The 27229-nt window shown below is 41.3% G+C and overlaps 1 protein-coding gene and 1 pseudogene across 4 annotated transcripts in view; both read left to right on the top strand.

Annotated features, from left to right (window-relative positions):
• Window positions 1–610: 610 nt before the first annotated feature.
• NUP107 (nucleoporin 107) overlaps window positions 611–27229 on the top strand; it is a 57400-nt gene continuing 30781 nt past the window's right edge. Inside the window, exons 1-10 of one of the 4 annotated variants that reach the window (XM_033221331.1) lie at window positions 611–760; window positions 2689–2780; window positions 3265–3351; window positions 4333–4448; window positions 5982–6126; window positions 10985–11088; window positions 14907–15034; window positions 16922–16970; window positions 23411–23482; window positions 24171–24259. In XM_033221331.1, coding sequence (XP_033077222.1) covers window positions 753–760; window positions 2689–2780; window positions 3265–3351; window positions 4333–4448; window positions 5982–6126; window positions 10985–11088; window positions 14907–15034; window positions 16922–16970; window positions 23411–23482; window positions 24171–24259 — 890 coding nt within the window. In that variant the 5' untranslated portion in view covers window positions 611–752. Of the gene's footprint in view, window positions 761–1093; window positions 1339–2688; window positions 2781–3264; window positions 3352–4304; window positions 4449–5981; window positions 6127–10984; window positions 11089–14906; window positions 15035–16921; window positions 16971–23410; window positions 23483–24170; window positions 24260–27229 lie in introns of those variants that run through there. The other 3 variants (XM_033221328.1, XM_033221329.1, XM_033221330.1) reach the window with 3 other exon arrangements.
• LOC117089773 lies at window positions 19223–21420 on the top strand (annotated as a pseudogene).

Below are 27229 nucleotides of genomic sequence, written 5' to 3'. Positions count from 1 at the left end.
GTTAATAGCCAGTTACTACTTTCAAACTGGAAAAAACAAAAACCAAAACAAAAATGTGACTGACTCCTTCAAGACCAAAATATACCACTTTTTGCCTAGACGACACTTTGAAATAGAGGGCAACACCATCATGTTTTACACTTGCCTTTACTTTTTAATACAGGTGAACTGTTTCTCCTTGATAGGAAAGAATACCATGTAAAGAACAAATAGCAGTTATGGAAAATAGTTTCAAAAACTTCAGGGGGCTAGAGAACAAAGGACTGAGTGTAGGGAGAGAGATAAGAGATCCCGAGGTGTGGGGCAGAGCCCACGCATCTGAATTCCAAGAACAGGCGCTGACAGAAAATACCAGGAAATGACTTCACGTTTTTCCAGAGTATCAACATGCTTCATTTTTCCCAGTAGGAGAACCCAGGGCCTGTTCCACGCCCACAGACGTTGGTCAGGCAAAGCGGCCGCAAGGCGTCTGGACTAAACGCAACCAGCTCCCGCCCCCGGTCCTGTCTGGTCCAGCCAGGCACACATTGGCAAACTTTTGCGCCTGCGCCCACCGGGCCTGCACCTGTAGGCTGAAGTGGCGCATGCGCTAGATGGGAACATCGTTTCTTCTCCCCTACCCCTTTTCTGTGGGGCTGTTTTAGGGAGAGACTGCTTCCGGGTCGAAGGGCTTGCTTCCGGAGAGCGGGAAGGCTAAAACGCGGTAGCTAAACTGGAGCCAACGTTTATTCTGTGTGGAAAAGGCTTTAGCCATGGACAGGTCAGTTCTGATGATGGCAGCTGAGCCCAAAGCCTTGCCCCTCTCGCCTGTTGGCGAAACGAAATAGGCGAAACTAGACTCCCAGAAGAAGCCAAGGAGGTCCCGGGTGCTTCCCCTAAGACTCCTTCCCCATGCCGGGAAATTTGGCTACAAATGGGGAAAGGCCGCTTGGCCTGCGTCGGGGTGGGGTACGGATCATAATGGTCCCCTACATTCCCACTACGTTCTGTGATCTATTCGGCGCTTTGGGGCAGCAACGCTGATCGCTCGTGGGGTGGGCGGGGTAGGTAGCCCGGCGTTCGAAATGCTAAGTGACCAGCCTGAGATCACAAAGCTAGTCAGTGAAGATACTGGGATCTCAGCTGAGACTTTCTGATTACAAGTGCCAGCATCAGATACTGAGTTCCCTCTATGATCTGGGTACTGTGCTAGCCGCCTGCAACAAAGATCAGTTATTCAAGATCCTTCACCTCGGGGAATTAGTTGTGTAGTGGAGACAACCAAGCGGTATAAAGTGATAAGTGTTTGGGGGCGATTAAGTCTCCCTGTCACTCTATCAGAAAGACCTCTCAAGGAAGGTAACTTTCTAGCTGGTCTTTGCATAATAATAGTACATTATTCGTACTCCAAACATTGAGTACCTACTATGTGACTGCCATTGTTGCCTTTGAATATATATTATCAGTTTATTTAATCTTCAGAACAAGAACAATCCTATGAGGATAGGTACTGTTATCCCTTTTTCATATATAATACTGAGACTAAAAGAGGTTAAGGAACTTGCTGAAAGTTAAGAAGCTAATAAATACAAGAACCAAATTGCCAACCTGCCTCTGTGTGTCTCCAGCCTACCTGAGGCTCTTTGAGGAGTAATTAGTTGTTGACCGGGTGCCCAAGGGGGCAAATGTAGGTCTTTGTAAAAGAAACATATTCAAAGGTGCTAGGATATGAAAAACAAAAATACATGTAGCTCAGTGGTCACATGCAGTATATGTTTAAAGTGATGTTTGTGGCTGAATAGAAGACTGAACGCCTAAACTGGGGTCACATTGTAAATATCATTTTAGGAAATTTGCACTTCTATAAACCTGAGAGAGCTATCTGAAGGTTTTGTTTTGTTTTGTTTTGTTTTTTAATTTTAATTATTAAACGTTTAAAATTGTTTCTATGTGGTTGTTTCCCATACTTTCCTGCTGAAGGAATATCTGAAGGTTTTAAGTGGAGGAAAAGCATATTAGATTCTTGTCTTAAACACAGGCCTTTTAGTCCACACAATTTAGTTTCTAGACCTTTGAGTGAAACTGGCAGAGAGTGTTGTGATGGGACAGGAGACCTCTTCGGTTGAAATAACTTGAAGGGTCATTTTGCTACAATTTACCAGAATTCTCTTACTTACTCTTCTATCTCACAAGCTCTGTTTGTTGTTGTGGTTGTATGTCACAAGCTCTGGTTGTTGTTGTTGTCTGGTGGTGTTTGTTGTCTGGTTGTTGTTGTTGTTTGTTTTTTAATAGTACCCATGGTTTAAAGCATTTTGGATTCTGCAGAAAATCTTTTAAGAGAGAATTCCTGCAATTAGGTAACTCCTCAATCCAGCAAGGGAAATAAGATTCACTTTTATGAAGCAATTACCTAAAACAGTGTTATAATATAGATTCCAAGTGTTGAAATAATTCCTTAGAAAAAAAGAACATAGTGAGTACTAGAAAGTCAGAGAAGTCTTTGTGCAGGTAAGATTTGAGTAAGACTTTGAAGAATAAGCAGGATTTGGAGCCACGAGTGCATTCTCAGCAAAAAGATCCAAGACTTGGCTACTGGAATGACCTATATCTTAACTTACTTAGGGTCCTTTACTCCAGCTGTGATGATAAAATTCTTTACAAATGCTATATTCTCATTTCACTTATATGAGCTTGATGATACTACTTTAGGAGTGGCTTTGGAGATATATCATCCCCTGTAATCCGGGAGGCAGAGGTGACACGGACTGCACGGAAACAGAGTGCTCAAAAAAGAGTTTTAAGTATCCTTTGCGATTTAAGCATCATTATAAAAATTGTAACATGTTTGGAATCAGTGTTGTACAATTTTCTTTTTATAAGAGTATTAAGTGTTAGCTATAATAAAATCCTGTAGAAATTTTTTTCACTCCACAGAGCTGTCATTTGGTAAATATAATGCAAAAATTTAATAAGATTATATTTCCTTAAAAATAGAGATATTTCTTACTGCTGACATCATATTGTGGTTAGCTTCTGCTGAGATTTTTATTATTTGAAAACAGACTAAAAACATTTAGTTCAGTGTGTAGTTATCTAAGACTGATGTCTGAGAATTTAAATGGCAGAAGGAATGAGTTATTTAGCCTTTGCATTGAAAAATGGTAGCCATAAAATACCTTGTTCTTGAAAAATGTATTCACATAATTTGTATAGTAAAAAGATGGTTAATTCTCATTTTAATGATCTCTTTTCTACATGGAAAACTTTTCTTAACTCATTGTACAGTTCAGGCATCTCAAGATGAAAATTTTGGTAATACTACACCAAGAAACCAGGTTATCCCTCGAACTCCTAGCTCATTTCGACAGCCTTGTAAGACTTTTTTGCTTTTAAAGCATTTAATAATAATAATGATAATTATAATAGCAACTAACATTTATTGTAACATAATAAGTATAGTATTTGGTTACAATATCAATAAACACTAATAATAATCATTGCAGTTATTATTTGTTTGAACTCTTGCCATGTACAAGGTACTGTACTTTCCATAAACACACAGTAACTATGACATAGGTATCGTTAGCTCTATTTTACCGAAACTGAACGCGAGACTTAGAGAAGTTAACTAATATAGGCAATAAGTATGTAAATAGGCTGGATGCCGTGGCCCATGCCTATAATCTCAACACTTTGTGAGGCCAAGGTGGGCGGATCACTTAAGGCCAGGAGTTCAAGACCAGCGTGGCCAACATGGTGAAACTCTGTCTCTACTAAAAATACAAAAATTAGCTGGCGTGGTGGCGCATGCCCGTAATCCTAGCTACTCAGGAGGCTGAGGCAGGAGAATTGCTTGAACCCAGGAGGCAGAGGTTGCAGTGAGCTGAGATTGTGCCTCTGTACTCCAGCTGGGGCGACAGAACAAGACTCTATCTCAGGAAAAAAAAAAAAAAAGTATGTAAATAACGGAACTGGGATTCAAACAATGATCTGTTTACTCCAAAGTTTATGCCCACTGTACTACACTGCCTTGGTATGCCTTATAAAATTAAAATATGAAGAATCCATTGACTGATTAGTGGCTTTAACTGCTCAGTTATGCTATAATGAAAGCATCTGTAATTGCAGTAAAATTTTTCCTGTTAGGCTCAGTAGTACAGCTCAAATTTAGAAAAATAAGTTAAATCCTTGTATCATGGAAATGTTAACATTTAAAGTATTTATTTGGTTAGAGTCTAAAGTATTTATTTGGTTAGAGTACAGTAAAAATTTATTCTTCATTGTTTGTTTGCTTTGTTTTGATAATGAATGCTCACACACTTTAGGTTCTTTCTACCAACCTTTTGTTTATAGTTACCCCAACAAGCCGAAGCTTACTAAGGCAGCCAGATATTTCCTGCATTCTTGGAACAGGAGGGAGGTCGCCCCGACTTACACAGTCTTCAGGGTTCTTCGGAAATCTCTCCATGGTATGTAGAAAAATAGGACTAAGAACTCCTTTTGGGTCGAGTGTGGTGGCTCACACCTGTAATCTCAGCACCCCCTGAACTCCTGACCTCAAGTGATTCTCCCGCCTTGGCTTCCCAGAGGTCAGGAGTTTGAGACCAGCGTGGCTAGCATGATGAAACCCTTTCTCTACTAAAAATAAAAACATTAGCTGGGAGTGGTGGTTTACGCCTGTAATCCCAGCTACTCGGGAGGCTGAGGTGTGAGAATTGCTTGAATCCAGGAGGCAGAGGTTGCAGTGACCTGTGATTGCAAAAGAAAAAAAAAAAAAGAGAAAAAAGAACTTCTCCCTTTTTATAAAAGTATAACATTTGATGTAAAAGCCTTTTAATGAATATTGAGTCAGAATCATCATTAAAGTAACTTTAGGTTATATGGATTGAAATAATTAATTAGACATTAAAAAAACTGAAAACCTTATGCATCTGATATCACAGATGGAAACTGTGACACCAGCAACCTTTAGATGCAAATAAGATGTTTTAATCTGTCAGTTTGCTGACCAGAAGAAATATATGCTGTGGTTGGTTGCTGATGGCTATAAAATCTGATCCCTGCTTTGAAGCATACAAGAGTAGGAATCAGAGGGTAATAGATGCAGAGTATCATAAGGAAGAGATAAAATGTGTTAAAGAGGATAAAAGAGAAAATTGGAAAAGGTAGATGAGATACTCTTTAGGAATCACTATGGAACAGTATTGAAAATAGCAAAAGAAATGTTATGTAAGCTGTGATGCAGAATGACTACACTAAATATTAAAAATACACTATAGGCTGGGTGTGGTGGCTCATGCCTGTAATCCCAGCACTTTGGGAGGCCGAGGCGGGTGGATCACGAGGTCAGGAGATTGAGACCATCCTGGCAAACACGGTGAAACCCCGTCTCTACTAAAAATACAAAAAAATTAGCCGGGCACGGTGGCGGGCGCCTGTAGTCCAGCTTCTTGGGAGGCTGAGGCAGGAGAATGGTGTGAACCCGGGAGGTGGTGGAGCTTGCAGTGAGCGGAGATCGCGCCACTGCACTCCAGCCTGGGCGACAGACAGAGCGAGACTCTGTCTCAAAAAAAAAAAAAAATACACTATAGCAGCCAGGCATGGTGGCTCACATCTGTAATCCCAGCATTTTGGGAGGCTGAGGCAGGTGGATCACAGGAGGCCAGGAGTTTGAGACTAGCCTGGCCAACATGGTGAAACCCTGTCCCTACTAAAAATACAAAAATTAGCCAGGCGTGGTAGCACGTGCCTGTAGTCCCAGCTACTTGGGAGGCTGAAGTGGGAGGATGGCTTGAGCCTGAGAGGCAAATGTTGCATTGAGTTGTGATCGTGCCACTGCACTCCAGCCTGGGCAACAGATCCAGACCTTATCTCAAGAAAAAAAAAAAAAAAACACATACATACATATAATTTTTAGAAATCTTACTTGCTTTTAAAGTATCCACTCAGTGACAATAACTCCATCACTTTTCTGTATTTTTACTTTTTTGTTTTTTTTTAAGGTTACCAATCTGGATGACAGTAACTGGGCAGCTGCATTTTCATCACAGCGTTCCGGGCTCTTCACAAACACAGAGCCTCACAGTGTAACAGAAGATGTAACTATCAGTGCTGTTATGTTACGTGAGGATGATCCTGGAGAAGCTGGTAAAATGTCTTTGAGCTTTGTGATAAGTAGCTTTTCACTTCACTAAGATCAAGGAAATCATCTCTTCCTGTTTCTGAACATCATTATGTTTTTTTCTTTCTTTTTTTATTTCCTTTTTTTGGAGACGGAGTCTTGCTCAGTTGCCCAGGCTGGAGTGCGGTGGCGCGATCTCAGCTCGCTGCAAGCTCCGCTTCCCGAGTTCACGCCATTCTCCTGCCTCAGCCTCCCCAGCCTCCCGAGTAGCTGGGACTACAGGTGTCCGCCACCACACCCAGCTAATTTTTTTTGTATTTTTAGTAGAGACGGGGTTTCACCATGTTAGCCAGGATGGTCTTGATCTCCTGACCTCGTGATCTGTCCGTCTCGGCCTCCCAAAGTGCTGGGATTACAGGTGTGAGCCACCGTGCCTAGCCATGTTTTTCTCTTTCTTTTCTTTCTTTCTGGCTTTTGTTCTTGAGAGAGTAGCTTAAACAACAAATTTTTGTGTGTGTGTTTTTTGAGACAAGAATCTCACTCTGTTGCCGGGTGTGGTGGCTCATACCTATAATCCTAGCACTTTGGGAGGCTGAGGTGGGCGGATCACGAGGTCAGGAGTTCAAGACCAGCCTGGCCAACATGGTGAAACCCCGTCTCCACTAAAAATACAAAAATTAGTTGGGTATTGTGGCGCACGCTTGTAATCCCAGCTACTGGAGAGGCTGAGGCAGGAGAATCACTTGAACCGGGAGGCAGAGGTCGCAGTGAACTGAGATTGCGCCATTGCACTCCAACCTGGGCTACAGAACGAGACTCCATCAAAAAAAAAAAAAAAAAAAATCTCACCCTGTCACCCAGGCTACATGCAGTGGCACAAGCATGGCTCACTGCAGCCTTAACTTCCCAGGCTTAAGCAATTCTGCAGCCTCAGCCTCCTGAGTAGTTGGGACTGCAGGCATGTACCAGCATGCCCAGATAATTTTTTTTTTTTTTTTTTTTTTGAGACGGAGTCTCACTGTGTCGCCCAACCTGGAGTGCAGTAATGGGATCTTGGTTCACTGCAACGTCCGCCTCCCAGGTTTAAGTGATTCTCCTGTCTCAGTCTCCTTAGTAGATGGGATTATAGGCACGTGCTACCACACCAGGCTGTTTTTTGTATTTTTAGTAGAAATGGGGTTTCGCCATGTTGGCCAGGCTGGTCTCAAACCCCTGACCGTGGGTGATCCACCTCAGTCTCCTGCCTCAGTCTCCCGAGTAGCTGAGATTACAGGTGCCCACCACCACACCTGGCTAATTTTTGTATTTTTAGTAGAGAGGGGTTTCACCATGTTGGCCAGGCTGGTCTCGAACTCTGACCTCAAGTGATCCGCCCTCCTCATCCTCCCAAAGTGCTGGGATTACAGGTGTAAGCCACTGTGCCCAACCTAATTTTTTATTTCTTTGTAGAGACAGGGTCTCACTATGTTGCCCAGGCTGCTCTCAAACTCCTGGACACAAGTGATCCTACCACCTCAGCCTCTCAAAGTGCTGGGATTATAGGCAACAACAGAAATTTATTTTCTCACAATTCTGGAGGCTAGATGTCTGAGGTAAAGGTCTTGGCAGGGTTGGTTTTCTCTGAAGCCTCTTCTCTTAGCTTACAGATGACTGTCTTCCTCCTGTGTCTTCATGTGGTCTGCTGTCTATAATGTATTTTTCATTAAGCTAATTAGTTGTGGTTATGGCTACGGTGTTTAATACAGTATCACTAGAAGGTTGTTATCACCTTAGTTCTCAATCAGAGCAGCATCTTGCCATTTTATCTTTTAATGTAAATAGCAGCCAGTTAGACAAGTCTCATATTGTAATTTTTTTTATTATTTGTGCTGTTGAAAGTGCATCTCTTTCTTTGGTTTAGTTCTTAAACTAACATTGTTGATGTGTTTTGTTTTGTCCTGGACCCTAATACTGTTATTTTTTTTCGGATAGTGTTATGACCACTGTACAAGCATTAACTCATGTAATCCTTATGGTGGTCCATTAAATAGGTACAATAATTATTCCCGTTTTAGAGAAAAGGAAACTACTGCTCAAAGTGGTTAAGTAACTTACCTCAAACCACCTGGCTAGGAAGTGGTGGTATCAGGATTTGAAACTAAGCAGTTTAGCTCCAGAGCCCTGCTCTTAACACTTTGGTAACTACTACTTTCTTGTAGTGTCTGTCAAAAATAGGTACTCATATTAAGTGACTCAAAATACTTTCTACTTAGGCCAAGTGCTTGTATTTTCCCAGAGTGGAACATGCCATTTAGTATGTATTATAACTTTCTTGACTACTTTGTAATGGTGTGCTTAAAATACAATTCAGGTATTGTTAAATCTGGCTTAATTTCTTAAGTAATTGTTTATAAAATACATAGTATATCTTTGAGATCTTAAAAGACCTTTATCAAAATAAAAAACTAGATAAATTGGGCTACATCAAAATTTTAAACTTCTGTGCATGAAAGGATATAATCAGCAAAGTGAAAAGGCAACCCCACAGAATGAGAGAAAATATTTGCACATCATATCTGATTGGGGTTAATATACAAAATGTATGAAAAACTGCTACAACTCAACAACAAAAAAATCAACCCAATTTAAAAATGAGCAAAGAAATAGAATAGACACAGGCTGGATGCAGTGGCTGATGCCTGTAATCCCAGCAATTTGGGAGGCTGAGGCGGGTGGATCACCTGAGATTGGGAGTTCGAGACCAGCCTGACCAGCATGGAGAAACCTTGTCTCTACTAAAGATACAAAATTAGCCGGGCATGGTGGCAAATGCCTGTAATCCCAGCTACTCGAGAGGCTGAGGCAGGAGACTCGCTTGAGCCCAGGAGGCGGAGGTTGTGGTGAGCCAAGATCACGCCATTGCACTCCAGCCTGGGCAACAAGAGCAAAACTTCGTCAAAAAATACATAAAGAAAGAAAGAAATAGAGTAGACACTTTTCTAAAGAAGATACACAAATGACCAATAAGCACATGAAAATATACTCAAATGTCACTAATCGTTAGGAAAATCCAAATCAGAACTACAGTGAGATACGAGATACTGCCTTACACCCATTAGTATGGCTACTAGAAAACAAACAACACAACAACAAAAACCCAGAAAATAACAAGTATTGACAACAATGTGGAGAAATTCAAATCCTTGTGCACTATTGGTTGGAATGTAAAATAGTGCAGCTGCTATGGAAAACAGTATGGCAGTTCCTCAAAAAATTAAAAATACAATTACCATATGATCCAGCAAACCTGCCTCTGGGTATATATCCAAAAGATATATATATATATCTACTTTGAAAGCAGAGTCTCAGAGATAATTGTATATGCATGTTCATAGCATGATTCATAGTAGCCAGAAGGTGGAAGCAAGCCAAGTACCTGTTGATAGATGAATGGGGGGAACAAAATGTGATCTATACATGCAATGGAATATTATTCAGCCAAAAACGAAGGACATTCTGACACATGCTACAGCATGGATGAACCTTGAGAACATTATGCTAAGTGAAATAAGCCAGTCACAAAAGGGCAATACTCTGTGGTTCCACTTACATGAGATATTTAGAAGAGTCAAAACGTGTAGAGACAGAAAGTAGATGGATGGTTGTCAGGGGCTGCGGTAAGTGGGAGTGGGGTGTTAATGTTTATTAAGTACAGAGTTTCAGTTTCACAAGATGAAAATAGTTCTGTGGATACATAGTGGTGATGGTAGCACAACAATGTGAATGTACTTACTGACGCTGAACTATACACTTAAAAATGATTAAGCCAGGGTTAGTGGTTCATGCCTTTAATCCTACCACTTTGGGATGCTGAGACAGGAGTTAGCAAGACTCTCTCTACAGACTAATAAACAATTAGCTGGGCATGGTGGCTGGTATATACCTATAGGCCCAGCTACTGGGGAGGCCGAGATGGGAGGATCGCTTGAACCTTGGAGTTTGAGGCTGTAGTGAGCTATGATTGCGCCACTGTACTCCAGCCTAGGTGACAGAGCAAGAGCCCCCTCTCTTAAAAAGAAAAAAAGAAGAAGAAAAATGATTAAGATAAATTTTATATTATATGTATCTTGCCAATTAAAAAAAATTTTAAGGCCAGGTGTGGTGGCTCATACCTGTAATCCCAGCACTTTGGGAGGCCAAGGTAGGCTGATAATGAGGTCAGGAAATCGAGACCATCCTGGCTAACACAGTGAAACCTCATCTCTACTAAAAATACAAAAATTGGCCAGGCATAGTGGCATGCGCCTATAGTCTCAGCTACTCGGGAGGTTGAGGCAGGAGAATAGCTTGAACCTGGGAGGTGGAGGTTGCAGTGAGCTGAGATCACGCCACTGTACTCCACCCTGGAGACTCTGTCTCAAAAACAGAGTGAGACTCTGTCTCAAAAACAAAAAAAATTTTTTTTAATATAGCAGTGAATTTATAAAAGACTTGTAGCTATTTCAGTTTTCAAACAGGCTGGGTGCGGTGGCTCATGCCTGTAATGCCAGCACTTTGGGAGGCTGAGGCGGGCAGATCACCTGAGATCAGGAGTTTGAGACCAGCCTGGCCAATATGATGAAACCCCATCTCTACTAAAAATACAAAAAGTAGCCGGGCATGGTGGTGCACGCCTTTAATCCCAGCTAATTGGGAGGCTGAGGCAGGAGGATCACTTGAACCTGGGAGGTGGAAGTTGCAGTGAGCTGAGACCATGCCATTGCACTCCACCCTGGACAACAAGAGTGAAACTCCATCTCAAAAAATAAATAAATAAACATAAATAAATTTTAAAACAAACAGAATTACCTAGAAGTATGTCACTTAACTTTTCTTTATTCCTTTTTTTTTTTTTATGTATTCTAGCATCCATGAGTATGTTTTCTGATTTCCTGCAGTCTTTTCTGAAGCACTCTTCGAGTACAGTTTTTGATCTTGTGGAAGAGTATGAAAACATCTGTGGTAGTCAGGTAAGCTAATTTCAGTCCATCATTAGTCAAACTTCAGTATTTTTAGTTTTTATAAACAGCATGAATCTCCTAATTTTCATAGTGTTTAAGGGAGATGTCTTAGGGGAACAGTGGCAGGAATGGAGGGAAAGTCAACTAGAGCATCTCTGCATTTTACGTATTAAGGTCCCATATAAGATTTCTTTGGGAGAAAAAAGGATTCTGCTGCTTTACAAAAGGAAAATCCAGCCTGATGCAAGGGCTCACACCTGTAATCCCAATGCTTTGGGAGGCCAAAGCAGAAGGATCACTTGAGCCCAGCAGTTCAAGACCAACCTGGGCAACATGGGAAGGCCTTGTCTCTACAAGAAATACATTTGCCAAGCATGGCGCTATGCACCTGTGGTTCTATCTACTTGGAAGGCTCAGGTGGGAGGATTGCCTGAGCCCCAGAGTTTGAGGGCATAGTGAGCTGTGATCGCACCACTGCACTCCAGCCAGGGTGACAGAGTAGACCCTGTCTCAAGGAAAATCTAAAATATACAAGGCATATTTAGAACTCAACAATAAGAAGGGGGGTAGGGGGAGGGAGAGCATCAGGAAGAATAGCTAATGCATGCTGGTTTTAATACGTAGTTGATGAGTTGACAGTTACAGCAAACCACCATGGCACATGTTTACCTATGTAACAAACCTGCACATCCTGCACATTTATCCTGGAACTTAAAAGAAAATAAAACTCAACAATAAGAAAATGAACAATCTAGTTAAAAAATGAACAAAAGATGGGAACAGGCACCTCACCAAAGAAGATATAGAGATGGCAAATAAGCATATGAAAAATGCATCCACCAGGCGCAGTGACTCATGCCTGTAATCCTAGCACTTTGGGAGGTCGAGATGGGTGGATCACTGCAGGTCAGGAGTTTTGAGACCAGCCTGGCCAACATGCTGAAACCCTGTCTGTACTAAAATACAAAATTAGTCAGATGTGGTGGTGGGCACCTGTAATCCCAGCTATTTGGGAGCCTGAGGCAGGAGAATCGCTTGAACCTGGGAGGTGGAAGTTGCAGTGAGCCAAGATTGAGCCACTGCACTCCAGCCTGGGTGACAAAGCGAGACTCCATCTCAAAAAAAAAAAAGAAAAGATACTTCACATCATATGTCATTAGAGAATTGCAAATTAAAATAGAGATACTACAACATACCTATTAGAATGATGAAGATCCAGGCCAGTGCTGTGGCTTCCGCCAGTAATCCCAACACTTTGGGAGGCTGAGGCAGGAGGATCACTTGAGGCCAGGAGTTCAAGACCAGCCTGGGCAGCATAGCAAAACCCTGTCTCTGCAAAAACAAACAAAAAAAGAAATAGAATGATGAAGATCCAAAGGACACCACCAAATGCTGGAGAGGATGTGGAGCAACAGGAACCATCATTCATTGCTGGTGGAAATGCAAACAGCTATAGCTACTTTGGAAGGCAATCTGCAGTTTCATACAAAACTAAACATACTATTGTCATATGATCCAGCAAACTCCTTGATATTTACCCAGGTGAGTTGAAAACTGTGTACACAAAAACCTACACAGACGTTTATTACAGTTTTATTCATAACAACTTGAAAGCAACCAAGATATCCTTCAGTAGGTAAATGAATAAACTGGTACATCTGAGCAGTGAAACATTATTCAGTGCTGAAAAGAAACTGGCTATCAAGCCATGAAAAAACATGGAGAAACCTTAAATGCATATTGCTAAGTGAAAGAAGCCAATTTGAAAAGGCTACGTATTATATGATTACAACTATATGACATTCTGGAAAAGGCAAAACTTGGAAACAGTGACAAGATCATCGGTTGCCAGGAGTTAGTGAGGAGGGAGCAATGAGTAGGTAGAACACAAGATTTTTAAGGCATTGGAACTACTCTTTATGCTATAATGAGAGACACATGTCAGTGTACATTTGTCGTAATTAATGGAATGTACACCACCAAGAATGAATCCTAATGTAAACTGTGGACTTTGGGGGATAATGATGTATCAATATAGGCTCCTCGGTTGTAACAGATGTACCATTCTAATGTTAGATATTGATGGTGAGGGAGGCTGTGATTGTGTGGAGGAAGAGATATTTGGGTACTCTGCTTTCTGCCCCATTTTGCTGTGCATCTAAAACTAGGCCAGGTGCAGTGGCTCACACCTGTAATCTCAGCACTTTGGGAGGCTGAGTTAGGTGGATTACATGAGGTCAGAAGTTCATCACCAGTCTGGCCAACATGGTGAAACCCCATCTGTACTAAAAATACAAAAAAATTAGTCAAGTGTGGTGGTGGGCACCTGTAATCCCAGCTACTCGGGAGGCTGAGGTGGGAGAATCGCTTGAACCTGGGAGGCAGAGGTTGCAGTGAGCTGAGATTCTGCCACTGCACTCCAGCCTAGGCAACAGAGTGAGACTCGTCTCTCTCAAAATAAAATAAAACTGCACTAAAGAAGTCTATTTTTAGAAAGAGGAAAGACTTCAAGAAAATACTGCATTCAGTAATAATTGAAATAATAGTAATAGACAACTTTTTATCATTTCATGTTTTCATAATTGACCTCTGAATTGTTCTATTATAAATGCAGTAGCTTCACTAAATAACAAAAGCAATAATGATCACATAGTGAATCACTGGAGTCAGGATTCCAACTGAGAATGTAATGAATGAAGTACAGATAACACTTTTATGAAGTACTAGTCTTAAGACAGTAGTAACATTACTTTGTGAATACTTATTAAGGGGTGGGAAAACCCATTGTGGTGTTCTGAATGAGAGTAATCTTGTTCCTTAATTCCCTTGACAAGATAATGAGGTACTGTTAATAACCTTTGAGAACGGTTTTCTTTACCCTGGGTCAGTTTTCTTTACCCTGGGTCGTTAAACCTCCTGGTGAATAATTGTGTGTGTGTTTCTAGGGGGACCATTCATGCCTTTTCACATGTGCCTCAGTCCTGAAAAGGTGTTTTTGTTTTTGTTTTTGTTTTTCTCCCCAGACAGAGTCTCGCTCTGTTGCCCTGGCTGGAGTACAGTGGCAAGATCTCTGCTCACTACAACCTTTGCCTCCTGGGTTCAAGTGATTCTGCTGCCTTAGCCTCCCGAGTAACTGGGATTACAGGCACGCACCACTACGCCTGGCTAACTTTTTATTTTTATTTTTAGTAGAGATGGGGTTTCACCATGTTGGCCAGGCTGGTCTCGAACTCCTGACCTCAAGCAATCCACCTACCTCGGCCTCCCAAAGTGCTAGGGTTACAAGTGTGAGTCACTGTGCCCAGCCTCTGAAAAGGTTTAAGACCACTATTTTGGAATGAGGAAGGACTTTGGTGAAGTTTTGTTTAGAAATGATAATGTTTTTGGTGCCAATCTTAGGAAAATATCTTTCTTGATTAGTTACCTGATACAAATTTTTCAAACATAATTTTAAAATAACTTTTTAAATTTCAATTGCTAAAATGTTGGCTTATGTTATGATTTTTTCAGTTATAGGTTTGATTTAACTTATCCTCTGGGTAGATATACAGGGAGAAAAAGATATCCCATCACTGCCACTGTTGGATCTGAAATCAAGGGTATGTTAGACATATATATACTCAGATAAACACACCTTGTTCCAAATTAGATCCATTTCTAGTGGGAACATCACATTACATTTAATTTAAAAAGACAAAATAGAGAAGGCAATTTTATAATATACACTTATTATATACAATTATTTTAGCACTCTGTTCAAATACAAACTTATCTGTGACTCAAAATTGTAGAAAATTAACCTCTTTACGTCTGTGTTTTTTATTTAGGTGAATATACTGAGTAAAATAGTGAGTCGAGCAACACCTGGACTTCAAAAATTTTCAAAAACAGCCAGTATGCTCTGGCTTCTTCAACAGGAGATGGTCACATGGAGGCTGCTGGCTTCTTTGTATAGGTAATGGCATCTAGAATTCTTAAGTGAAATAAACATAAGGTAATAAACCAAAAAGCAGATTAATTTAAAAGTTAGGGTAGGTCGTGCTTGGAAATAGGTTTTACTACTTTTGATGCTTATCATTTCTAATACCTTAGTTGTCAAGAGTGAGTTATGAGGGAAAAGGAAGATACCAGATCATAAAGCTGGTAGTTACCAAAATTGGATGTGTGTAAAGACTTAAGGAAAGTACTAAAAATAGTGCAATACTTAGGCTAAATTAAGAACAGAGCTGAAAGTTAGACTTCATGTATTATGGAAGTTTGAAAGAAGTTAACCAAATTTTCCAGAAGACAAAGATTATACCATGTACATATCCTTGAATCTAGGAATTTTATGCCTAGAAATTTAACCTAAGGAAATAATGAGAAATATATACAACCACATATGAATAAAACTTTTAAATCTCAAAAAATTAAAAACTACTACTAAGGAATTGGTTAAATGAATTACAGCAGCTCTGTTACAACCAGAATAACTTGCAGCCATTTTAAATTACCACTTGTGGGCTGGGCGCAGTGGTTCAGGCCTGTAATCCCAGCACTTTGGGAGGCCAAGGCAGGTGGATCACTTGAGGTCAGGAGTTCAAAACTAGCCTGGCCAACGTAGTAGAACCCTGTCTCTACTAAAAATACAAAAATTAGCCAGGCATGGTGGTGGGCACCTATAATCCCAGCTACTTGGGAAGCTGAGGCTGGAGAATCACTTGAACCTTGGAGACAGAGGTTGCAAGCCGAGATCATGCTACTGCACTCCAGCCTGGGTGACACAGTGAGATTCCATCTCAAAAATAATAATAATAATTTAAATAAATAAATTACCATTTGTATATATTCATTGACATGGAAAGATATTCATGACATATTGTTATATGAAAACTGAATTTCATGTTAATGTATAAATGATGTCCCCTCCACCATTTTTTGTTTTTGTTTTTGAAAAAGAGTCTCGCTCTGTCACTCAGATTGGAGTGCAGTGGCACAACGTTGGCTCACTGCAACCTCCGCCTCTGAGGTTCAAGTGATTCTCCTGCCTTAGCCTCTTAAGTAGCTGGCATTACAGATGCTGGCCACCATGCCTAGCTAATTTTTGTATTTTTATTTTATTTTTATTTTTGAGATGGAGTCTCGCTCTGTTGCCCAGGCTGGAGTGCAGTGGTGTGATCTCGGCTCACTGTAACCTCTGCCTCCCAGGTTTAAGTGATTCTCCTGTCTTGGCCTCCCGAGTAGCTGGGATAACATGCGCTTGCCAACACGCCTAGCTAATTTTTGTATTTTTAGTAGAGACAGGGTTTTGCCATGTTGGCCAGACTGGTCTCAAACTCCTGACCTCACTCAGGTGATTCACCCACCTTGGCCTCCCAAAGTGCTAGAATTACAGGTGTGAGCCACCGTACCTGGCCTAATTTTTATATTTTTAGTAGAGGCAGTATTTCACTATGTTGGCCAGGCTGGTCTCGAACACCTGACCTCAGGTGATCCACCTGCCTTGGCCTCCCAAAATGCTGAGATTACAAGCGTGACCCACTGTGCCCTGCCTAATTTTTGTATTTTTAGTAGAGACGGGGCTTCACTCTGTTGTTGGCCAGGCTGGTCTCAAACTCCTGACCTCAAATGATCTGCCTGTCTCAGCCTCCCAAAGTGCTGGGGTTACAGGTATGAGCCACTGTGCCCGGCATGTTGTCCCATTTTTGTTTACAAAAATACAGGTATACATATTTGAAAAAATAAATAATAAAAAAATTTAAAAAAGAAGTTAGCCAGAGTTTCCTTCTCTCAGATGCTCAGTGGTGAATTCATTATATTCATGTGAAATAAGGCTTTTTTATTTTGTATTATTTTTCCCCAGAGACAGAATACAGTCTGCATTAGAAGAGGAAAGTGTACTTGCAGTTACTGTAAGTTTTATATTAACTTTTTCCTTTATAAATACATAAAAATTAAAATGCTACTAATGGGATTTTTTTTTTTTTTTTGAGATGGAATTTCACTCTTGTTGCCCAAGCTGGAGTGCAATGGCGCAATCTCGGCTCACTGCAACCTCCACTTCCCGGGTTCGAGTGATTCTCCTGCCTCAGCTTCCTGAGTAGCTGGGATTACAGGCGTGCCCCACCACATCCAGCTAATTTTTTGTATTTTTAATAGAAAACGGGGTTTCATCATGTTGGCCAAGCTGGTCTCGAACTCCTGACCTCAGGTGATCCACCCACCTTGGCCTCCCAAAGTGGCGGGATTACAGGCATGAGCCACTGTGCCCAGCCAGGGTTTATTTTCAACCTTCAATGCTGAGTTTCTTCATTTTAAAAATTTTACAAGTAAATAAAAGGTTCAGTCTCAAAAAATAATCAAATACTGATTTATACTAGAGAGTTAAAGGTAAAAGTCCCTTTTTATCCCACTGACTAGTGTAACAGTTTTGGTATATATCCTACCAGACATTTTTCTATGCATCTTTATGGATACATACATATATACAAACATACACGCACATATTTGTATACACACACGTATTTGTTTTTTAACATAATATGATTGATTTCATTTATACATTATACTGAGAGGTTTTTTTTTTTTTTTGAAATGGAGTTTCACTCTCACCCAGACTGGAGTGCAGTGGCGCGATCATGGCTCACTGTAACCTCCGCCTTCTGGGTTCAAGCAATTCTTCTGCCTCAGCTTCCCAAGTAGCTGGGACTACAGGCTTGTGCCACCACGCCTTGCTAATTTTTGTATTTTTAGTAGAGTTGGGGTTTCACCATATTGACCAGGCTAGTCTCTATCTCCTGACCTCGTGATCCACCCCCTCAGCCTCCCACAGTGCTGGGATTACAGGTGTGAGCCACTGTGCCCGGCTTATACTGAGAGTTTTAAAATTAATATTTCTTAGATTTTTAAAAATTCATCTAGGTTTTACCATATTTTTTCATACTATGTCAGAGTATAAAAGTACTGTAATTTTCTGAGATATTCAGCTGGACATGTTTAGGTTGTTACTGGTATTCTTACTGTAGCTATTAATAATGCAGTAAATAGTTTGGTGTAGAGGCACATGCCTGTGGTCCCAGCAACTTGTCAGGCTAAGCCCAGAGGATCACTTGAGCCCAGGAGTTCAAGGCTACAGTGAGCTATGATCACACCACTGCACTCTAGCCTGGGCAACAGAGTGAGATCCCATCTCTAAAAAAAAAAAAATGCAGTGAATGTTTTTCTTCGTACATATGTATGTGTGTGAAAGAAAGTCTGGACAAGTAAACACCATCCTTTTGCCCTTAGTATTCAATGCTGTCTTCTACAGCCTCCAGGTCTGGGATCCTGAAAGGACCTTGGGTGATAAAACTGGACTTGGCTGGATTGAGGGTTTGGGAAAGAAACATGCAAATAGCCTCAGATGATTTTTAAATGCAGCAAATAACGTTTCTGGATGAGACTTGTTTCCAAAATAACCAGCTTTATCTGTTTTGAAAAAATATGTACACATATGTGCCTGTTAAACTACCAAGACCAGATGCCTTTTTGGGGGTTAACTTCTGTATATTTTCTGGTTTTAAAAGTAATTCTTTTTTTTTTTTTAAGAGATAGGCTCTTGCTCTGTTGCCCAGGCTGGAGTGCAGTGTCGTGATCTCAGCTCACTCCAACCTCTACCTCCTGGGTTCAAGCGATTCTCGTGCCTCAGCCTCCCTAGTAACTGGGATTACAGGCATGCATCACCACACCCAGCTAATTTTTGTACTTTTAGTAGAGACAGGGTTTTAACCATGTTGTCCAGGCGGTCTTGAACTCCTAGCTTCAAGTGATCCACCTGTCTTGGCCTACCAAAGTGCTGGGATTACAGATGTGAGCCACCATGGCTTGCACAGAAGTAATTCATATTTGAAGCAAGTATATATAGTTAAAAAAGACAATGTATATTTATAATAAATATTTTATGTGTATCTGTTAGACTGCTTTTTTTTTTCTTTTGTTTCTTTTTCTTTTTTGGGGGGTGGCCAGCACGGCAGGGACATGGTCTCACTTTGTCTCCCAGGCCAGAGTGCAGTGGCATGATCATAGTTCACTGCAGCCTCGAACTCTTGGGCTCTAGTGGGCCTCCTGCCTCAGCCTCCCAAGTAGCTAGGACCACAGGTGTGTACCACCATGCCTGGCTAATTTCTTTTTTATATTTTATAGAGATGGGGGGCCTTACTATGTTGACCAGGCTGGTCTCAAACTCCAAGGCTACTTTTTCATTTAAAATATTTTTTAATATCTTTCCAATCTTTTAATTTGTTTGTCCTACAAATACTTCATTCCAATGAAGTAACATGCACATCTTAGGAAGACTGTCATATTTGGCTATTTATTGACCTCACTTACTAGTTTTAATAGGTTTCCTCTGATTTTCCAGGCAATTCTGTTATCTACAAGTAGTGATGACTTTGACTATTTTTCCATACTTATTGCTAACTTAATTCTTTTCCTGGTTTTATTATGTTAGCTAGACTTTTCAAAGTAAAGTTGAATAATAATGAATTCTTACTCTTCATCTTCTGGATTTTAAATGGAGTATCTCAATTTACAGTTAAGTATAGTCAGCCTTCCTTATATGTGGGTTCCACATCCATGAATTTAACCAACCGCAGATCAAAAGTATTCTTTAAAAAAAAAAAAAAAATCACCAAGAAGCGGCTTCTCTGCTCCTTCTCTAATCTCCGCCTGGCTCAGCCTGCCTGCCTTCACTCCTGCCCCCACCATGTCCATCAGAGTGACCCAGAAGTCCTACAAGGTGTCCACCTCTGGCCCCTGGGCCTTCAGTAGCCGTTCCTACATGAGTGGACCCGGTGCCCACATCAGCTCCTCAAGCTTCTCCTGAGTGGGCAGCAGCAGCTTCCGGGGTGGCCTGGGTAGAGGCTTTGACAGGGCCAGTGGTATTGGGAGGCATTACCGCTGTCACGGTCAACCAGAGCCTGTTGAGCCCCCTTAACCTGGAGGTGGACCCCAACATCCAAGCAGTGTGCACCCAGGCAAAGGAGCAGATCAAGACCCTCAACAAGAAGTTTGCCTCCTTCATCAACAAGGTACGGTTCCTGGAGTAGCAGAACAAGATGCTGGAGACCAAGTGGGGGCCCCTGCAGCAGCAGCAGATGGCTCGGAGCAACATGGACAACATGTTTGAGTGCTACATCAGCAACCTTCTGCTGGCAGCTGGACACTCTGGGCCAAGAGAAGCTGAAGCTGGAGGTAGAGCTTGATACTTTGCAGGGATAACTTGTGGAGGACTTTAAGAACAAGTACAAGGATGAGATCAAAAAGTGTACAGAGATGGAGAATGAATTTTTCCTCATCAAGAAGGATGTGGATGAAGCTTACAAGAACAAGGTAGAGCTGTAGTCTCGCCTGGAAGGGCTAACTGAAGAGATCAACTTCGTCAGGCAACTGTATGAAGAGGAGATCAGGGAGCTGCAGTCCCAGATCTCGGACACATCTGTGGTGCTATCCATTGACAACAGTCGCTCCTTGGATATGGACAGCATCATCGCTGAGGTCAAGGCACAGTACGAGGAGATCGCCAGCCACAGCCAGGCTGAGGCTGAGAGCATGTACCAGATCAAATATGAGGAGCTGCAGACGCTGGCTTGGAAGCATGGGATAACCTGTGGCACACAAAGACTGAGATCTCTAAGATGAATGGGAACATCAACCAGCTCCAGGATGAGATTGAGGGCCTCAAAGGCCAGAGGTCTTCCCTGGAGGAGGCCGCCATCGCAGATGCTGAGCAGCACAGGGAGCTGGTGGTTAAGGATGCCAACACCAAGCTGTCCAAGCTGGAGGCGGGCGGGCCAAGCAGGACATGGCGTGGCAGCTGCGGGAGTGCCAGGAGCTGATGAACTTAAGCTAGCCCTGGACATCGAGATCACCACTTACAGGAAGCTGCTGGAGGACGAGGAGAGCCAGCTGGAGTCTAGGATGCAGAACATGAGTATCCATACCAAGACCACCAGTGGCTATGCAGGTGGTCTGAGCTCGGTCTGTGGGTGCCTCACAAGCCCTGGCCTCAGCTACAGCCTGGGCTCCAGCTTTGGCTCTGGCGTGGGCTCCAGTTCGTTCATCTGCACCAGCTCCACCAGGGCTGTGATTGTGAAGATCGAGACCCGTGATGGGAAGCTGGTGTCCGAGTCCTCTGACGTCCTGACCAAGTGAACAGCTGTGACAGCCTCTCCTAGCCTAACCCTTCTGCAGCTGCCCCAGAGAGGCTGCTGTACAGAGAGCACAGGGAACAGGAGACCCACCTGAGGCTCAGCCCTAGCCCTCTGCCTACCCGTGGGGGGAGTTTACTGCCTGGGGTACCCCCCTTGCCCATGCCTATAGCTATAAAACAATTCAATTTTTTTTTCCAAAATAAAACCTCAGCTAGCTCTGCCAACTGTCAAAAAAAAAAAAAAAAGTCCAGGTGTGGAGGCTCATGCCAGTAATCCCAACACTTTGGGAGGCCAACGTGGAAAGCTTCCTTTAGCCCAGAGTTCAAGAGCAGCCTGGGCAAGATAGCAAGACCCTGTCTCTGCAAAAAGTGACGAACTTAGCTGGGCATGGTGGTGCATAGCTAGTCCCAGCTACATGTGAGGCTGAGATGGGAGGATCGCTTGTGCCTAGGAGGTCAAAAATGTAGTGAGCTGTAATTGTGCTACTGCACTCCAGCCTGGGTGACAGAGCGCGACCCTGTCTCAAAAAAAAGATCATTGTGTTTGTACTGAATATGTGCAGATGTTTTTAATCTTTATTCAGTAAGTGATATAACAACTATTTACGTATGTAGCATTTATGTTATATTAGATATACATAATCTAGAGATGATTTTGTTTATGTTGTTGTTCAGTATTTTTTTTATCACAGCCAGGTCCAATAGAGATGATTTAAAATATACTACAGCATTTTGGCTGGATGAGGTGGCTCATGCCTGCAATCCCAGCACTTTTGGAGGCCGAGGCGGGTAGATTGCTTGAGGCCAGGAGTTTGAGATCAGCCTGGCCAACATGGTAAAACCCATCTCTACTAAAAATACAAAAATTACCCACATGTGGTGGCAGGCACCTGTAATCCCATCTTCTTGGGAGGCTGAGATACGAGAATCACGTGAGCTCAGGAGGCAGAGGTTGCAATGAGTCGAGATCAGGCCCACTGCACTCCAGCCTGGGTGACAGAGTAAGACTTTGTCTCAAAAAATAAATAATTAAATAAAATACACTACAACATTTTATATAAGGGACTTGAACATCCACAGATTTTGGTATCCACGAGGGGTCCTGGAACCAATCCCCCATGGATACCAAGGGATGACTATATGTTTACTAGAGGTTGCAGTTAGTCTACTTCTAACTTATGAAGGTATATATATTTTTTCACATCAAAATGACAAGGTAAAATTTACGAAGATATTTTTATGAAATATCCTGGTACCTGTCAAGAAGTCCGTGTAGCTTTTCTCCTTTAACCCATGGATAAAATGGATTAATTAATTTGACCTATTCTTGAACTGCTCACAGTATATTATCCTTTTAATATACTGCTTAGTATTACTTGCTAATATTTGCGTTAAATTGTCTTTTAAAGTCAGTTGTAAGAGCCTTGAATTGCTCTTAGCTTTTATTACTTATCAACTTCTGTATAGACTATAAAGGATGTTAAAGTTTTTAAATGTTTAGTTTCTAACATGTGACATGGCTGTATTCAGCCCTTTATTACAGTTTTGTTTTTGTTTTTTTTTTTGAGATGGAGTCTCGCTCTGTCACCCAGGCTGGAGTGCAGTGGTGTGATCTCAGCTCACTGCAACCTCTGCCTCCTAGGTTCAAGTGATTCTCGTGCCTTAGCCTCCGAGTAGCTGGGATTACAGGCTTGCATCACCATGCCCAGCTAATTTTTGTATTTTCAGTAGAGATGGGGATTCACCATTTTGGCCAGACTGGTCTCGAACTCCTGACCTCAAGTGATCCACCCACCTTGGCCTCCCAAAGTGCTGGGATTACAGGTGTGAGCCACCATGCCTGGCCTATTAAAGTTTTTTGTTTGTTTTATTTTGTGTTTATTTTTCCCCAAAACACCATCTCTGGGAATATGGAATTTTAAATTTCAAGTGTAAAGAATCAAAATACCAGGTAAGAGCAGCTACAATTGATGTAGCAGTTTGGAATTTATACAATAGATACTTTTCAATGATGAATATATAGATTACTATGTGGTAAAATGTTTATGTATAGATGATTAACTGTACTTGTTTCTTACTGGCTTTTTATCTTTCTGTTAAAGTAATATTTCTTACAGCATCTTCTTTTCATTCTGTTTATCCTTTAAATATTTTTCATAATAGGCTCTTAATGCCAGTGAAAAAACAGTTGTGGAAGCGTTATTTCAGAGGGATTCACTTGTTCGACAAAGTCAGGTATGACTAGAATTTTAAAATTTTTTTTATGAAACTTGGAGAAAAGGTTAATGACATACAAAGTACTGAAGTTCTTTTTTAACTTAAAACTTTTCTGAATTTTTTTTCTACTTGATCTTTTTATTTGCAATTAAAAGGAATTAGAAACCTTATTCTTTGATTTTTAAGTAATAGCCCTAGTATTTTCAGGAATAGCCTGTTAAAAACGATTATTCCTATAGAAAACTTTATTCTTTTGCCATAATATTTATTTATCTTAAAAAAGTAAAAATAGTGTTTGGAAAAATTGTTGCTTGGTATTTTTAAAATCAGAAACTTCACGCCTGTAATCCCAGCACTTTGGGAGGCTGAGGCGGGCGGATCACGAGGTCAGGAGATCGAGACCATTCTGGCTAACATAGTGAAACGCCATCTCTACTAAAATATAAAAAAATTAGTCAGGTGGGGTGGCGGGTGCCTGTAGTCCCAGCTACTCAGGAGGCTGAGGCAGGAGAATGGCATGAACCCAGAAGGTGGAGCTTGCAGTGAGCCTATATCATGCCACTGCACTCCAGCCTGGGCAACAGAGCAAGACTCTGTCTCAAAAAAAAAAAAATCTGAAACTGTTTGATTTAAGGGTATTAGTGCCACTACAAATAAAACACGAATAGATTTGGTAGTTAACACCATTTTTTTCTTTCTTTCTTAGCTGGTGGTAGATTGGTTAGAGAGTATTGCCAAAGATGAAATTGGAGAATTTTCTGGTAATATTGAGTTTTATGCAAAATCAGTATATTGGTAAGTTACCAAACTTTTATTCTTGAGGTCATTCAATGTTGATATTGTTCATTCATCTTTCAATAAGTATTATTCAGTTTTTACTTTGTTCAGTATGAGCAAAACAAATAAAGGCTTCGCCTTTATGGAATTTATAATTGTTTAAGAGAGTTAGATAGCTAATTTGCAAACATACAGTTGGCTCTCTGTATTTGTGGGTTTCGCATCCATGGATTGAACAAACTGCAGATCAGAAATAACTGGAATAAAACAAGCCAGGCGTGGTGGCTCACACCTGTAATCCCAGCACTTTGGGAGGCCGAGGTGGGTGGATTACGAGGTCAGAAGTTCGAGACCAGCCTGACCAACAGGGTAAAACCCTGTCTCTGCTAAAAATGCAAAAATGAGCCGGGTCTGGTGACACGCACCTGTAATCCCAGCCACTTGGGTGGCCAAGGCAGGAGAGTCACTTGAATCCAGGAGGCGGAGGTTGCAGTGAGCCGAGATTGCGCCACTGCACTCCAGCCTGGGCAACAGAGTGAGATTCTGTCTTAAGAAGCAGACTCCATCTTAAAAAAAAAAAAAAGAAAAGAAAAGAAGCAATTGGAATAAAACAATAAAAATAAGATAAAAAAAGTAATACAAATTTTAAAATATAGTATAACATTTATTTGCATAACATTTACATTGTATTAGGTATTCTAAGTAATCGAGATGATACAAAGTATATGGGAGGACATGTGTAGGCTATATACAAATAATACAACATTTTATATAAAGGATCTGAGCATCCTTGGATTTTGGTATCCAAGTAAGGTCTCAGAACCAATCCCCTTTGGATACCAAGAGACGAATGTATATTCTGTTGGGTATTCTGAGCTTTGGGGAAGAAAATGAATTAGAGGCCGGGTGCTGTGGCTCACGCCTGTAATCCCAGCACTTTGGGAGGCTGAGGCAGGTGGATCACGACACGAGGTCAGGAGATCAGGACCATCCTGGCTAACACGGTGAAACCCCGTCTCTACTAAAAATACAAAAAATTAGCCGGGGCATCGTGGCAGGTGCCTGTAGTCTCAGCTACTTGAGAGGCTGAGGCAGGAGAATGGCATGAACCCGGGAGGCAGAACTTCCAGTGAGCCGAGATCGCACCACTGCACTCCAGCCAAAAAAAAAAAAAAAAAAAAGAATTAGAGTTAATGGATAGATAGGACAGGGAGTCCTACTTTAAATTGAAGAGGTGGCCAGAGAAGGCTTTTCTAAGGTAGTAAGAAACTTTTAAGAAATAAAGGCGGCAAGCCATGCAAAAATCTGGGGGATAACTATTCTGAGCAGGAAAACAAACTGTAATGACCCAGAGAACATAAAGTGTTGACAAAAAGAAGCCAGTGGGAACACTGCAAGGAAAAGAATGATAGAAAACAAAATTGGAGGAAGCCAGATAGAGGGCTTTTACAGGCAGGCCAATGTGACTATTCTGGACTTTATTCTAAATGTGATGGGAAACCTTGAGAATAGAAGAATGACATGGTCCAATTTATGTTTTCAAACAATCACCTGCCTCCTTTTTTCTTAGTAAGATTATTGAACATATCAGAAGATGATCTTCTGTCAAGATCACTTCTGTCCTGTTTTTAGCACTTGTGTGGGTTTGTTTTGTTTTGTCTTGCTTTTGCTTACACTCTTCAGTACTTCTAAATTATTACAGACCCTTAAAGCCAGAAAGTTCCCCTAAGTTAAAGGGACAGTTTATCGTAAGACTTGCAAAAGATTTTTAAAAGGTCAGATTGCGGCTGGGCACGATGGCTCACGTCTGTAATCCTAGCACTTTGGGAGGCCAAGGCAAGTGGATCACCTGAGATCAAGAGTTCAAGAGCAGTCTGGCCAACATGTTAAACCACGTCTCTACTAAAAATACAAAAATTAGCTAGGCATGGTGGCAGGCACCTGTAAGCCCAGCTACTCAGGAGGCTGAGGTACGAGAATCGTTTGAATCCAGTTGGTGGAGGTTGCAGTGAGCCAAGATCGCACCATTGCACTCCAGCCTGGGTAAAAAGAGCAAAACTCCATCTCAAAAAAAAAAAAAAGGTCAGATTGCCTTTGGATTCAGTAACGTGTGTGCAAAGTCTGTAAGTCAATTATGTATTTTCTCTGCTTAACTAGGAAATTACTGCTGCTAAGCATTTGTTAAAAATTAAATCTTAAGTGGATGTGATTTATTTCTGAAAGGAAGTTTTCATTTTCAGAAAATAAGTTTTTTGGGTTTTTTTGTTTGTTTTTATTTTCTTATTTAAAATGCCCTGTTGGGTTTTTATAATTTTTAATGAGTTAATCTCCTTTTTTTTTTTTTTTTTGCTGATCAGTGGAACAGAACAGAGAACCCCAAAACAGATTCACACTGATATGGTCCTTTGGTTTTCAACAAAGACATCAAAGCAATCCAGCAGGAAATGGAATGCCTTTTTTACAAACTACAGAAAAATATTATCTATGAGAAAGAAGATTAACCTTGATGGCTCCCTCACTCCATACCGAACAGTTAATTCAAGATGTGTCGTAGTCCTAAATGTAGAAGCTAGAAACCATAAAGCTTTTAAAGAAAAACAGGAAGATATCCTAGTAACTTGAGAATAGATGTTTCTTAGCTCATAGAAAGCAATAATCAGGGAAAAAAATTGGTTTGACTTTATCAAAATTAAAAATGTATGATTTAAAAAACACCATTGGCCAGGCGTAGTAGCTCACACCTGTAATCCTAGCACTTTGGGAGGCCGAGGCAGAAGGATTACTTGAGGCCAGGAGTTCAAGACCAGCCAGGGGAACATAGTGAGACCCCATCTCTACAAAAAAATTAAAATGTTAGCTGGGCATGGTGGTGCCCGTCTGTAGTCCCAGCTACTCAGGAGACTGAAATGGGAGGATCACTCGAGCCTGAGAGGTTGAGGCTGCAGTGAGCCACGATTGTGCCACTACACTTTAGCCTCGGCAACAGAG

This window comes from Trachypithecus francoisi, unplaced genomic scaffold (assembly GCF_009764315.1).
Source record: "Trachypithecus francoisi isolate TF-2019V2 unplaced genomic scaffold, Tfra_2.0 Lachesis_group11, whole genome shotgun sequence".
Lineage (NCBI taxonomy): Eukaryota > Metazoa > Chordata > Mammalia > Primates > Cercopithecidae > Trachypithecus > Trachypithecus francoisi.
This window is presented reverse-complemented; position numbering and strand designations above follow the sequence as displayed.